The sequence below is a fragment of the Arctopsyche grandis genome, chromosome 1, assembly GCF_051622035.1.
Source record: "Arctopsyche grandis isolate Sample6627 chromosome 1, ASM5162203v2, whole genome shotgun sequence".
Lineage (NCBI taxonomy): Eukaryota > Metazoa > Arthropoda > Insecta > Trichoptera > Hydropsychidae > Arctopsyche > Arctopsyche grandis.
In genome coordinates, this window is record NC_135355.1 from 4,922,026 (window position 1) to 4,937,963 (window position 15,938).

Genomic DNA, 15,938 nt, shown 5'->3' on the forward strand with positions numbered 1-15,938 from the left:
AAACAAATGATTTCTTTATTTTTTCTCTGCGAAAATTCAGCTACCATATTCAGCAACTAATTAAATCACTGCATTTACATTAAAAATGACAAATTTTTTACAAAAATCGAAATACACTTTAACACTTTAAGTTTTTTCAACCGAAATACACTTGAACCGTTTAATTATCGCCAATTTTATTTGAATAAATGACTACCGAAAACTCGAACTAGCTTGTTGTTAGGTAGCCTAGTGACTAATCAGGTAGTTTAATAATTCAAATAATTTATATTAATTTTAAATAAGTCAAATGATATTTATTTTGCCATTATTAAGAGTATGTTATTTAAACTGAAATGTTAGATTTTTAATATCTTAATCATATTACTTGACGATGTTGTTACGATTATATTTTTACGTACATCTAGAATTCAAATTTGTATGTTGGTATGGAATGTATTATTGATTTTTTTTTCACTTTATCGATAAAAAGCTACATATAGGTGTAATATGACGATTAGATTGAATAAAAAGTTTGTATAAACTAATGATAAAACCCAAATTACCGTACGTCTTTCTGATAATATTATCAATGTGGTAGTGAATAGACAATCAAAATACAAAGATATTTCATATGATTAATCCTAGTCAGTTGAGAAAAATCAGTATATAAAAATGGTATGAATTTAAATATAGAGAACGTAATGGTATTACTATTCCTAAATAAATCAAGACATCATCTTTTTTTTACTTAAAAAATTGTATATTCCGTCAAAATAAGTCTTTATCTTCTATATTTCATAGAATTTGTAATTTTTTCTGTTCAAATTAAAGGTATAATACCCAAGGTAGCTTTCAGTGACTTATCTTTTCAAAATAATTAAGGAAACATGAAAAAATTACGATTTTCTGAAAAGAAAAAAACACTCATTGCGTGATTTGTAATGGAATTTTCGATCGAAGCGGCGAATTTGAATTCTCGTTAACCATTTAAAATTTATAATAGTCGACTCAATTAAACAGCAATAGATGAATCTTCTGCATTTTTTTTTAATAATTTAAAAATCGAAACTACTTTCGAAAGAGATATATGAAAAAAACCTACTTTTTTGATAGTTTGGTTGAGATAATCGATTGGTTGGAGGCACAAGACATTGTTTAAAATCAACGTAATTATTTATTTAACGTTTTTTTGATACAATGCAAGTTTTCTATTAGGTCTATCGATGGAAATCTAAAATTCACGATTTTCACTCCGGCCTAATAAATACATATACATATGTAGGTACATATCAATTATGCTGTCAAAAATGTTACTACTGACGGGGGAGAGAATTTATGAAGAATCAAATAAATTGATCCAAAGCATTAGACTGTCTGTAAAATTTCAAATGAATATATAATTATATGATAATATTAATCAAATTGAAAATTTTTATTTATTTATTTAAAATACGTTATCAAACTGCATATGGCTTTGGCTTTGGATATTTCAGTTTAAATCAAAGATACAAGTCAACAATACATACATATCTACATAGACGGATCTTGGTCAGTATTTTATTATTCAGGATCAGAATAAAATTCAAATGGTGAGAATAAAAATAGCACATGGTAAAAATTAAAGTAATGAATCGCATACAAATAATTATAAATGGTCTGAATGGTCACAAACGGCCAGAATTGACAAAAATAATAAGCAGTCGGAATTTAATCATTTTTTTTTTCATAGTCTGGATTATAAATCATAACCGAAATCCGAAACTGCCGAACCGAGATGCTAATGACAGATCGTCTAGTTTTCTAATAATTTACTACTAATTTTCATCTCTAGTATTAATTTTCAGTTTAGTGCTAATTTTCATCGTTGTAGCAGTAACAACACTATTGCCTACTGAAAAAGATGATTATGACCCATGTTTCAGAATAAATCTTACCATTTGATGTATGTAAATGATGAAAAATCCAGTTTTTTTTTTGTTTTTTTTTTCAAATGCTTTTTATTATTACGAAATTTTGTTCACAATACATTATATATCTAAACTTAATAGCTACTGATCTACTGATCATTTTCTATTTTACAATTTTAATTTAATTTTGTTAGTAATCATACACAGTATTATATTATTCTAATGTTAATGTACAGTATAATAGGAACAACCCAGTTTAAATTTTAACTATTAAATATCAATTCTGATCAATCAGTATAAATTTTGACCATCTAATATTTATTTTGGCCATTTTTATTCTGACCACTGTTATTTACATTACATAGAATGTATGTAACATTGGGCAGAATTTATATGGTTAGAACCAATGCAATATAAATTCTGACCACAAACGTGTTAAAATTCTGACCCGAAAAATACGAGCCAAATACATACATAATTACTGCATCTGTAATGGATATAAACAAAAATTGAGATTGTTTCTAAATAAAAAATAAAGTAAATTAATAGGTCGGATCGAGCAAAAAATTTATACATATCTCTATGTATATTAAATAAAAAATAAATCAATTTGGACAGGTTAACCCTTCCAGTGATATTTTACAATATGTTGAAAAAACGTCGATGATTCACACGATGATACTTTTAGGATGTACGATAAATACATCACCGGGTGTTAAGGTCGCATGACAGATTATATTTGCATCAATAATTGAAAATTTATATACCTACGTCGAAAACCCACGCCACTTTGATACGCTACTGATAGCACATAAATCAGAATATAACGATATATAAATCCCATACAATATTAATTATTACATTGCAAAAAAAAAGTAAAAAACGACACCTACCCATGCGACACGCATAAAAGTCATGTTTTTGAAATAGATGAGAGTATTTTGTAAAAATCTAATTTGTATATGAGCGAGTATTGCTGATATTTCTCTATCTGCATACATATGTATGTATGTTAAAATCAAACGGTGTGACTTTGATTTTAGCATTGATTAAGATTTATAGCAGTGTGTTGACATTCGGTGTAAGATTCATATAACTCTGTATATTAGAATAATATAATCCAGCATGTTGGATTTGTGTCTTCTGCTTCGTTTTTTTTTTGCGCCTGTTATAGAATCACAAATTTATTAGGCATTTGATATTTTTGCGTTCCAAATATCAAAAGGAAGTAAGTAACGCTGTGATGGATGTCCATTTTCAACATTTTTATATTTTATTTCGACAATATATTTAGGAGAAAATGTCGTATTTTGTGAAACAGAACATACATACATAACAGCATAAGATTAGTAAATTACCTTTGATTTCTACATTAGCACAATTTGAAAAATGAAAGCGCTGGGAATTTATTTTTATTTGTAAGAAGTGGAGTTGATTCATTTTAATTGTATTTTCAATATTTAACTGATTAAATAAAAACACATACATTTATTCAGTAGTAAGATTTAACGGCGCATTTTTAAAAACAGCTTTTCTCCTTAAAACGAATCATTTGCGCATTAAATAATTTTATTTCTGTTAAATAAAAAATGTTGAATAATATTTTTTTTTGTAGTATGAAATAAAATAAATGTTTCGATCATTAACAATTAAATTGTGCAAATCATAAATGAAGAACATGGTGCTTGGTCAATATAATCCTCGAGAGACTTTCCAAAGTCGCGAAAGTGAATATATGGGATGCGTTAATGCGCATTTTATTAATTTTAGGTTGCCTTATATTTTTCTGTTGTAAGTTAATCATCAAATTCCCGCATTTTATATTAAAATGCTGACCCAATGAAAACAATAGATTTGTAGTTTTTTAAATGAAAGTATTTTTTTTATTTATTTATTAAAGAATTTTAGTCTTATTTCTTATTTTATTTATTTAGGTGTATAAATATTATATTAAAGAAACATAATTTTTTATGTTTTCTATTGTTTTATAATCTAATCATATTTCTTTTTATTGCTGTTTTTCTTTAATATACTTGAAAATATCTTTAAATTGTACATTCATATTTTTAAATGATATTATATATTTTTTCATTGAAACAAATTTACATTGCGCATTAAAATGCGCATTTAAATTGTCCCAATAATATTAAAATTTAAGTACATACATAGACGTGTTTACGTACATAAATTGGTTATTCCTGTTATTTTCTTAAATATATTTGAAAATATTTATCAACAACATTAAAATTACGTTTATATTTTTTAATGTTATATAATTTTTAATTCATATAAAGTATACCAAATGCTTACGATAAATGCGAATTTCAATTGTCCTCAATTATTAATTATTATTATTAATTATATTTTGAATGGACTGAAAACATAATCGTCGTCATAAACATAAAATTTTAGATCGCCTTTTAAAATTTTAGTAATTTTTTATACTTGTAAATGATATTTTAAATAAAATATGAATTGAAATATTCTGTTCGATATAATACAATTTATATTTGTAATTATTTAATCGATATGCAGTCAGTCGCTCTCCTTTGTGTTGCATTGATTTTTATTGGTTTTTGAATTTGTGCACACCCACATTATTGAAATCAAATGAATTCTATTTGACATAATCAATTATCCGAGACTATTTCACTATATATACATCTGAAAGAAGAATCCGAATCATCAGATCGCTTCCTAGCTTCATTTAGTTCACAACCTCTAGAACCAAAACATGAAATTTTTGGTAAGTAGCACAATAATTAGTTCAGCAAATTAGTTCATCAGAAATTTCATAAGATTGATCAATTGTTTAGGTATTTTTGGCCGCTTTGATCGGTCTGGCTTTCGGTCAGTTCGGAAATTACAGACCGACTTTCAGACAGACCGGTCGCGAAAAGGACTCTATTATATTGAAAAGCAACTTTGATTTGGGACCCAATGGCAATTATCAATACGGGTGAGATGATTTTAAATTTTCCGAAAAATTAGAATAGTATTTGAACGGTTTTTATAATATTTGACTGAAAATTCGTCGACAGATACGAAACTGAAAACGGTATAACGGGACAAGAGAGCGGATTCCCGAGAAACCTTGGAGGTTTCCCACCAGCTGTGGCTGAAACAGCTCAAGGAACTTTCTCTTGGACATCCCCTGAGGGCCAATACATCTCGATCGGTTACACGGCTGATGAAAATGGCTACCATCCAGTGGTAAGTAGTTTGTTTTTAGAGACATCTATGAAATTTGTATTGAATTTTAAGATATTTAGATTTTCAAAAGTTTTATGTATATACGGAGATGTCAGTGCGGTGTTGTTTGTTGACAGTTTTTTTTAATTTGTTTTTAGGGAGATGCTCTTCCAACACCTCCTCCAATCCCATTAGCGATTTTGAGATCGATCGAATACAACAAAGCTAAAGCTGCTCAAAGAGGCTTCAACAATTTTTAAATTCCTAATCGAAATATAATGGATACCAAACTGCATTATTTTCAACAGTATTTTAGTTATTTTTATAATTAAAACTTGAGTAATTGTAATGTACTTATTGATTAAAAAAAAATTCAATCAACCAATTATACTTTCATTACTTGAAAAATTGATTTTTATTGTAATATAAGTAATAACACAGAATTTTTTTGATATATTTTTATTAATACATTCAAGGTTTGTAAGTCAAAGTTACACTTACAGATTGACTAAAATTTATATTACTTAAAAATAACACTATCAAGACGTCGGTCCGGTTTTAAAGGTAGTCCACGTGACGTTTTGAAAATTCCACGCGCTCCTGCTTTAATATTTCAAAAACAAAATCAAGCATTAAATTGGCACATACATTCAAAGAAAAATTGAACTTAAAACTTAGATCATAAAATTACTTAATATGAAAACTCCTACTTTCGCTGATGTTGAAGGATTTTGTTTGATGAGTTGTGATGACAAAAGGAGCAACCAATTCTCTCGTCGGTGGTTCTATTGGAGTGCTTTGCGAGGCGAAAACGCAACACACAAGAACTAAAACTGCCTGAAATATTCAAAATGGACCTTATTAAACACATAAATGTATATAATCTGTGCGTAAATCAAGCAAAATCAAAAATAAACACCAAATGCTTCATTGCGCGTGAATATGGGCAGAAGATACTAGAAAGAGTTCAGCAATAAGAAAGAATTTCATTTGTATATATACCCGAATTTATACCAGAAATTGACCAGTTTTTTTTTATACAAAACGTATGCAAATACGTTCTCAAGTGTGTGAAAATGTCCTATTTTGCATTAATTTAAATGTGATACTCGTCTAAAGTGGTTTCGTTATGAAACGACACGTTGAAATGTTAAAATAAAATATAGAGATCACTTCGCCTTCCTATTTTTACAATTAAGTGAATAATGTTTGCCCAAATATTTTTATTCAAATCATAAATAATAAAATAATATTTGAAAATTGCTGAATTCAAAGCGATTTAGCATTTATAATGTATAAAAAAATGGAATTGATGATACTTTATCGCGTCATCTCTTGAAAGGAGTTTTTTACAAAACCTTGAATCAGAAGCGGTATACAAACATTCATATAATATTAAATTAACACAAACATAAACGAATCATCACACTGAATATGTGTGTGTGTGTGTGTGTGATTGTACTTTAATGTTTATGAATTTTATTAAAAGTCCCACTTTTCATTGACATACTTTAATTACAAGATTTTATATACATACATACATAAAGAAGAAATTTAACAAAAATCAAAACAGAAAAAATAAACGATGGGGAGCGAGTTCATCCGAGTGTTGTTTTTATTTAAAGTTGAACTCTGTAAATAAAATATATGCATTAAATTCAATGTATTTCTTTAAAACTATACGTATTTTATATGGTTTAATATTTTACTTGGGACGGTATCCAGCTTCATCAGCGGTGTATTGAACGGTGATTAATTTTCCTTCAGGTGAAGTCCATGAAAATGATCCTTCGATGATTTCGGCTGGTTCTTGGCTTCCGGCAACACTTTTCGGTGAGCCTAAAGCGCGAGCTTGGATTCCATTTCCGGTCTCATAGCTGAAATTTTAATTGATTTTTAAGCAATGCCTATTTGTTTTTGATCTTTTAGTATATAAATTTCAATTACTTGTATTTGAAATTTCCATCTGGACTGATGTCCAAGTTTTGTTCTTTGATTACGGCGGTTTGGTCGTTGACATCCCTTCTTTGGCGGGGGATGGCCAAAGCGCAACCCACTACGACGAAAAGGCAAACCTTGAAAGCACAAATTGATTGATTGATTAAACTGATTATTTTAAATTGAAAAATAAATTTCATTAGCCTGCTGTTATTACCAGGAATTTCATGATTTTTTCACACTTGTTCACTTCTTCAACGTGCTGAAGAGAATACTTTAGGTGGGTTAAGACCCGCTTTTATATGCGATTGAAAGAGTTCATTATTTTTTTATGCTTTTGTGTTTACAAAACGTTAAACTCGTTGGGGAATATTCATATAAAAAATAACAATGATTACTTCACGAAAAAAAAGACGTATTCAACGGCTAGCTCTGCGGGTTATTAGGAGAGCCATAGACTGTCGTAAACATAATGATTTGTTAATATTAATAATTTAATATATACAGGATGCTTATTCGGGTTTTATCATTTGGAAATATAATATAATAGTCGATCAAACATTTTCCAAAATTAAGTTCCATTTAGTCACGTTACCATGTGTTCAATTTCATTTACTTTACTACATATATTCCTACATACATACATACATATTGTAACAGAATTAAAGTGAAATATACATACAATAGAAGTTTATCAAAAGGGAAAGAGATGAAAATTATATAAATTTAGATTGGGATTCATGCAGAAGATTTTCTGCAGACAAATCTTTAGCAATTTAACTATCATTGTGAATTCTCACACACTAACTTGTCTGACAACAGATAAAGCATTCACAACTCAATACTAAACATCAAATGATTCTTGTCTTGTTTTTCAACGATGTTTCATTTGAAAGATTGTTGTAATGTTTATTAATTATCTCGTATGGTCAGTCGAAGTATATCTAGGTACAAAAAATCTCATTGTCAGAGATGCTATGAAGATCCTGTCTACAGACAAATTTATATGTGACTTATATACCTTTAAATTATCTCTAAATATGTCATCAAATATGAAGTCGGTTGCATACACATATGTACACACTATCCAGCGATGGATTAGACTGTATGATTGTATGAAATATTGATTAAACTACATATAATAGAATCATAAATAAAAATCAGGCTGTACATAAGAGCATCGTCGCACTTGCGCAATTTAAACAATAGTGATTTCAGATATATTGCATAAAAAGTGAATATAATATATATAAAAAAAGTTAACGAGATTTGACCGGAGAGGTTGAAGCGGGGCTAGTTTGGCAAAAACGAAATAAACGATGACATTTGAGGTCATAGTAAAAGTGTGGCCGTATCCAGTTCGAAAGGTCACGACAACATCACATACGAAAACATACATACATACATATGTATGTACATGATGTGTTAACGGATGATACGAATCACTTGTGAAATGAATACACGTGTAATACACGACACTGAATTTGATCCAAAAGTCAACCTGAATGATTTTGTCGGTTGTTTGTATAGGAAATTTGGGTATTTTTTTAAAATATGTTTAATTTGACGGATGACGCATGGTAGTAATAATTGAAATAATGAATTTCTGGAAATAATAACGCCCGTTTAAATATGTCGTTATAAATTTGCACCAACGCATTCGAAAAGTCGCCGAATGACACCAGATTCCAACTATTACACAATACACTTGATCTCGCCGAACAGTTGATTCAAGTGGAAATATTAATATACAGATGTATAATATTTTATTTATTTATTTTTTAGTATAGAATATTGCTTCGGAAGGAAAATTAACTAATATCTTTATGCATATGTATATTGTGACTATGTAAGATGAAGGCCTTCCCGACTTTTATTCCCTCTGTTTTGGGTAACTCTCATCCATCTCATACCACACATTTTTCAAATTCCATACACCCATCTCCCCTTCAATGCGCTCTTAAACATTCGCTCGGGTGCCATTCGAGCACTTCTTTCATCCAACCATCATCCGTTTTTCTTGCTACGTGACCTACCTATTGCAATTTCAATCTGTTTACTCTCTCTATTTTATATCAACTACCCTTTTCTAAGTATCCATCATATAGTTACAGTAACTGATAAGTTGCAATTATGATTTTGAATTATATTTTACGTACGAATTTTTCAAGAAATGTGTGTTTTAATTACACAAATAGAATTAATAAACAAATATCTCTTTATGAAAATAACTTTTGCCATTTTAAAAATTGTGATGTGACTTTAAATGTCAATGAAAAAGCACTCTATTCTTCTTATTTTACTTATTTTAGATTTGCATATTTTATTTTATTTTAACAAACATATACCACAGTATCTTCACAGATTACCCCAATGCATAAACATACCTTAAATAAATAAAGAACAGTAAAAATTACACAAAAAAAAAATATATGCATGTATTAATTCATATGTACTTCTAATAATTATAAAAATTTATTATATTGACAAAATTTTAACTAAAACCATTGCAAAAAAGTAATTAAATTTATTTAAATGTAAATTCTATAAAATAAAATATGTCTTTGGTGTCAGGTTTGCAAACATTTGAAGTTGTTTATTCGATTAGATTTTTTCTATTAAAATTCGAATTATAATTTATATGCATATGTCCGTATGTGGAAAATATTATTTTTTTCAATAAGATGTTAATTTATTTATCGAAAAAATACTGGTTGCAGTTGAAGACGTGCTTATTTGCTTATATTTGGTAACGTACATTTGCCATTTAAGACGCGACCTTCACATTTACTGGAAGAATGTAGCATCTGCAGTAGCCAATAAAGCAGCATGCATTGATGAGTCGCACTATATATGTATAAATTCTTAAAAATTTCAATAAAATAAGCTTGACATGATTCTAGTCAACGTTAAAAACATGACTCTAGTCAACGCTTAGAACATAATTTAAATTTTAAATATACGCACAACATATGTGTATGTAAATATTTCTCAATGAAAACTAGGTTTCATATTTACAATTAATATGCACAGCTTAGTAATAAGAAACAAGGTATTATTGCATTTGGGTTGTTGGTAATATAACCTTTAAAAGCGTTAGCCGTTTAAACCGCACAATGGGCTTAAGTTTACTGAGATCGTCGTTTTGCCCGTCTTGTTTGCCAATTTGCGATTTACACATGTATGTATGTATGTATGTATGTACATACACGTGTATGATGTTTAGTGTCGTAAAAATGAGCACAGGAAAATTTCACGAGGAAGTTTTGCGCAAATTTTCATAATGAACAGTCAATGCAATTAAGGTGTGTCTTTGTTAAACAAACAAACAAACGTTTCGTGCTGGAAAATCGAATGTTTATCCTATTAATAGCATATCGAATAATCTCAATCTTTTAATGCCAGTTGAATATTAAATTAATATCTTTTGTACTATGGGAATGAATTTAAAGCTAAATCAGTATGCATTTTATTTGAAAATAATCAATTTTAAACATCGCTACTTCACCATTAACGTTTTTACGATTAATCATTAAAATTAAGCGTTTTCTTTATTACTCTATCTATGCATATACAAATTATCATACTGAGCAATAAAAATTACGCTGCGGAGAATAATCAATCTATACCAAGTTTGACGCACTAAATTCTAATATGACAATGATTTTTGTAGACTAATTCTCGTTTATGAGTTATATGTAGGTGATTCAAAAAGGCGAAATTTTTACAGATTTCTGGATTTCGTAGTCTTTAACTCAAAATCTAGTATTACTGTACCAAAAGTGAGCATTGGAATCCATAGTCAGATGGTTTTTTCTATTGATTGTCATTTTTATTGCTCTGAAATACTAATAATTAATTATATGGCGAATTTAAAAGTCCGTTTCGGTAAGAAATAACGTGATTTTGTGCTGCTCAATTTTTTATTAGACAGAGGTTTTTTATTATATATTTTTGGGTTATAATAATTTAAGAAAATTTCATTGAAAACATTTGTGAAATTCTACCTTGATAATACGAATATTAAAATTTTAACAGATAAACAAAAATCAATACTTGAACTGTGGACCGTTAAGTGCATAAATAACGAGTGTTTTTTTTTTGTATGTTTTTAATAATAATATTGATTGAACTATGCAAGTTCTACTGTGTCAATTATACTTGTACACAAAAAAATTATTTTCGTACAATGTTGCTTGTTGAGGTTTTCCTTGCAGTGTTACGCGCAATAAATGTCAAGCAAACGAATCGTTTTCAAGAGTCGATTATCCAGATGCGATTGCAAAGTACATCTTAGATACATACATAAGATGTCAGCAATATGTGCAAATTACAATACACACTACTCAGTATAAATACTAGTTGAGCTTAGAGACATTGTCTCAATTGTGCATATAAAATTGAACGTGCAAGAAGTGTACAGGGAATCCTGTTATTATTTAAATTTATTTAATAAAAATAAATTCGTAAAAATGGGAAAGGTATTAAAATTTACACTTTTTTAAGTATTATATCTAAATGTGTGTTGTGCCAGTGAAATTTACTTAACGTGCTACACATGTGTATATCTTTAATTTAACATAAAATATTTTTTTCAAATTTAATATGGTTTATATTACATATAAAATAGATATTATGACATTATTAAATATTTGAATGGGTTTAAATACACCATCGTTAAAGTTCCCCAAATTTTAATCGGCCATGTTTTTATTTATAAAGACTTCAACGATGGGTTAAGCAAAAAACTCAAATTTATACTTCGATTTTTGTTCTAAATTATAATATTTTTGGTAAAGTAGAAGTCTCGGCTAGAGGTTGTGATCGATAAATCTCGAGAAATTTTTATTCTCGTTCCTCGAGAATATTTTATTGTAAAATTTCGATATTCTCATTTCTCGAGAATATTTTATTATGAAAATTCGAGATTCTCGTATCTCGAGAAATCGTTTATTATAATCTCGAAAATATCGAGAATATTCTTAATTTATCACTACATGTTTTTACTCAATAAACTGACTGATTTGTATACTTGTTAACTCGTAAATAATTTTGTGAAGTATTGTAATATGTATAGATGGTCAGTATTTTTATTATTTGTCTGGTAAGTTATTATTCTGTCATCATATAAGTAGATATACACATGTTACAACGAAATCGGACCATTTTTAAGTTACATACATACATATATGTATGTGCATGTAGGTACTAGTCACTAGTGCGAAAGTATTCGGTTATGATATCACTAAAACGCTATTCACCGACAATATGACCCCACTTAACACACATAAAACAAAGATTTGTGATTTATTATTTATTTATTCGAATATTTGTTCCTTAGATATTATGTAATCAATTTATAGTCAATATTTTAATATGCATAGATGGTCAGTATTTTTATTATTTGTCCAGTCACAAAAACATGGGCAAAGCCGGGTAGCAACACTGGGAATTTTATAAAATTATTTTTTACATATTGTTATTTTTATTATTTTAAATTACTTTTGTATATTTTTATTTTCTTTTCATGCCTTCTTTTATAATATTTTTTCTATTCAATGTTCTATTGTATCTCTCTATATCTTTCTTTCTTCATGTCTTTAATAAAGTTGTAAACTCCTGATATAATATACGTACAATGTAGTGTTTGTGTCCTTTTGATTTTTGAATGTTGTCAAGTTTATATGCTAAAAAAATTCACTATATTAAAAAAAATATATACTTTCTCGAGAATTCTCGAGAATCTCGAGAAACAAAAAAAGAAAATTTCGAATTCTCGAGATTCAAATATTTCGAGAAAATAAGATTCTCAAATCTCGAGATTCAAATATTCCGAGAAAAGGAGATTCTCGAATCTTGAGAATCAAAAAAAGTCGAGAAATCACAACCTCTAGTCTCGGCATGAATGTTTATAGAAGTCACAGTATAGTAATTGATAATTTGTAATTTAAATTGAAAAAAAAAAATCTACGGAATTGTTTTGTGTCCAAAACTGTGATCCTAATCTTTGCAAATCGATAACATTGCTCTTAATTTTGGAATCTAAATAGTCAATATATATTCCATACAAAAAGCTAAATCTTTGTTATCTCATCTCTTTTTGTATTTTTTGTATAATACCTAATTTTATTCTAGTAGTTGTTCAGTGAATCATACTTTATATTATAATAGATCGCGCTACTTCTTATTAGCTGTATCGCTATTACTTTTGCTGCACCCCAAGGAAAATCCGACGAGCCAATTGCGATTGTAAAACAAGAATCAAACATTGAACCAGACGGTGGTTACCAATACAGGTATTTTTTGCTGTTATGAAAAACTGTGAAATTTGCACAACATTTCACACGTACTCGCCATCTTTTGCGCATAGTGCAAACTTTTATTGATTCATTAAACCTGCGAAAATTTCAGTTACGAAACTGCCAATGGAATCAAAGGAGACGAGACTGGCACGCTGAAGAAATCAAGTGACCCCCAAGGAACCGACGTAATTGTTGCTCAAGGATCATACTCATATACAGCTCCTGATGGCACAGTAATTTCAGTCAATTATGTTGCCAACGACGAACAGGGATTCGTTCCACAAGTATGCAAACTCTATTTTCATTTGTATTTTTAAAAGCCTATTACTGCTATTTTTTTTATCATATTTACGTTATTGTCTTAGGGGGATCATTTGCCTACACCTCCTCCAATTCCTCCAGCGATTCAAAAAGCTTTGGAATACATAGCGTCATTGCCACCAGCAAAGGCTTAAATATTTTCCTGAAAAAGATGCGACCTAAGCTTGAAATGACCCATTCGTACGATCGAGAAATATAATGAATATTGTATGTATGTTCTTTAAAATATATTTAATATACCATGAAATTCAAAGTGCCATCTTCAATGAAGACTATTTTTAAGTACTAAATTATTTTTCAACTGTTTGAGCTGGACGTAAGGTGTCGTTAGTAAATGAAAAATATATTTATTTATTTATTTATAATATGTAAATGCAAGATCAATTAAAAACGTAATAAAAATAAACAAATTATACGAGCAGATTCTTGTTTTAATTTAAAATGTGCATAAATTGACATGTCATTCATAAATTATAAGTGTTTGAAAAATTATGTAGGTTATCAAAATTTGAAGAACGATTAACTGGTTGTATAAAGCAATAAATGGAGCTATTTATATTCAACAATCGTCACACGAGATAACCAATAAGAAAAAATATCGTTTATAAATAAAATAAAATATTGAAGCTAAAATTTTCCATATATGTAGATATGGAGAGGTTAAAGGTTTTGATGCAAATATTTTTCGTCATTTTTTCATTCATTGTTTGTTGAAAGCTTTTTTCATAATCAACTGTAGTAATAAATTATAACTAATCAAGCTCACTTTTTAAATTTTTTCGTCATTATTTATTCACACAATAAATGAAGTTTAACATACTTTTTACCGACTAAAGATTGAAATATCAATGGGCAGGTCCCTCAGCAAGAAGAAGGATAAAAGATGTACGAAATAAATCCTCTAGTGGTACCCAAGATATTGTAAAAGGATGCAAAGAAGGCTATAAGGGAAATGGATGGATGAAATTAGGAAAATGTGTGGTATAAGATGGATCAGAGTTGCTGAAATAACAAAAATTGAGAGGCCTGTAAAGCTGTAAATCTTGACACCTGGCTTTTATGTGACAGAACGCAGTTTATGACGATGCATGAAGTGATATTAGACACTATCAAATGTCTTTTTTTAGCTTAAATATATGTATGTAGTTCAATTACGTGCTTTGGAGTTCAAAAAACTTTCTTAACTAGTTTAGAATATAACCATTGACATTTTGTATGATAGTTAATCGAGCCAAGAAGAAATTTATATTCAATTTACATCGGCGATTGCAAAAATATTTGTCATGATGAGCCAGCAATACTTGGAATCGATCGTGTATTTAAAAATAATCACATCCGAACGACCTAAGTAAGTCGGAACCTGTCCTTGAATCATTTGATTTAAAATTTGACAAGGAAGCGTCAAAGTTTCTACAATTACTCAATGCTGTGTTTACTCAATTCCGTTGTTTGATGGTATACTAGGAACGGGTTCAGATGTGTGTATAAGTCATGGCACACATTGTATGCTCAATTTCCGAAGGTGATAAGCGCCGGCACGCACGTTTTCGACGCTTTGCCCTCGTTGATAGCGAATCGGGCCTCGGCTCGTGAAGATTCTCATCTGTCCGGAGGAAAGTGAAAGTTGTAAGTTCACTTTTGGTTTCGTCTGCACCATTCGCCACGCAATAAATATTCAATTAACACTGGGCGTCAGCCAGCTCCGACACTCATTGAACACAATTTTTAGGACACGCCGGCTTTTTATACTCGAGTCACGAACATGTGGTCCTTTGACCCCAAAGTGGCACATCTGTCTCATTCCAGATGTAAAAACGCATGTGAAATTTGACGGAACACTTTGCAAATTAATAGATTCAGCTTACAGTATCTTAACTTTTAAAAAACCAGAGTTATTTTACAAAGAGCTCGAGAAAAGCAGAGAATAGACGGTTTAAGGTGTGGTGTTGGAGACGGATAGATTCGCCTGGACAGCGATAAGAACCAATGCCTCCATCCTCCAAGATTTGAGGGTTGTTAATAATAGGGTTTCATCCATTTATATCCTCCAGTTCTTTGGACACATCGTGAGGCGAGACCAGGATAGCCTGGAAAAATTGGTCGTTCTGGGAAGCGTTGAGGAGAGAGGATGAAGAGGACGATCCCCAACAAGATGGAGTGACCAGATTAGGGACCCTCAGACATAAGGAAAGCAACCGGAAAGAACAAGAAGAAGCAGGGCAAACGAGAGAGAACCCAAGCCCTCGGAAAATGTTAATTCCGAAACCATTTTTTTTAATTACGAAAACAAAATGTT

The 15,938-nt window shown here is 29.6% G+C and overlaps 3 protein-coding genes across 3 annotated transcripts; 2 read left to right on the forward strand and 1 right to left on the reverse strand.

Moving 5' to 3' along the window:
• The first annotated feature begins 4,562 nt into the window (after positions 1-4,562).
• LOC143923256 (larval cuticle protein LCP-22-like) lies at positions 4,563-6,252 on the forward strand. Its single transcript, XM_077446854.1, has 4 exons — positions 4,563-4,635; positions 4,706-4,848; positions 4,931-5,102; positions 5,240-6,252. The coding sequence occupies exons 1-4, from the start codon at positions 4,624-4,626 to the stop codon at positions 5,339-5,341; spliced, it is 429 nt and encodes a 142-aa protein (XP_077302980.1). The 5' UTR covers positions 4,563-4,623; the 3' UTR covers positions 5,342-6,252.
• A 40-nt stretch (positions 6,253-6,292) lies between these two features.
• LOC143923282 (larval cuticle protein LCP-17-like) lies at positions 6,293-7,353 on the reverse strand. The gene is made up of 4 exons (XM_077446891.1): positions 7,237-7,353; positions 7,029-7,156; positions 6,791-6,958; positions 6,293-6,713 (listed from the first exon to the last, which is right to left on the reverse strand). The coding sequence occupies exons 1-4, from the start codon at positions 7,246-7,248 to the stop codon at positions 6,701-6,703; spliced, it is 321 nt and encodes a 106-aa protein (XP_077303017.1). The 5' UTR covers positions 7,249-7,353; the 3' UTR covers positions 6,293-6,700.
• Positions 7,354-11,359: 4,006 nt separating this feature from the next.
• LOC143923274 (endocuticle structural glycoprotein ABD-4-like) lies at positions 11,360-14,057 on the forward strand. Its single transcript, XM_077446877.1, has 4 exons — positions 11,360-11,500; positions 13,191-13,315; positions 13,431-13,605; positions 13,687-14,057. The coding sequence occupies exons 1-4, from the start codon at positions 11,492-11,494 to the stop codon at positions 13,774-13,776; spliced, it is 399 nt and encodes a 132-aa protein (XP_077303003.1). The 5' UTR covers positions 11,360-11,491; the 3' UTR covers positions 13,777-14,057.
• The last annotated feature ends 1,881 nt before the right edge of the window (positions 14,058-15,938 follow it).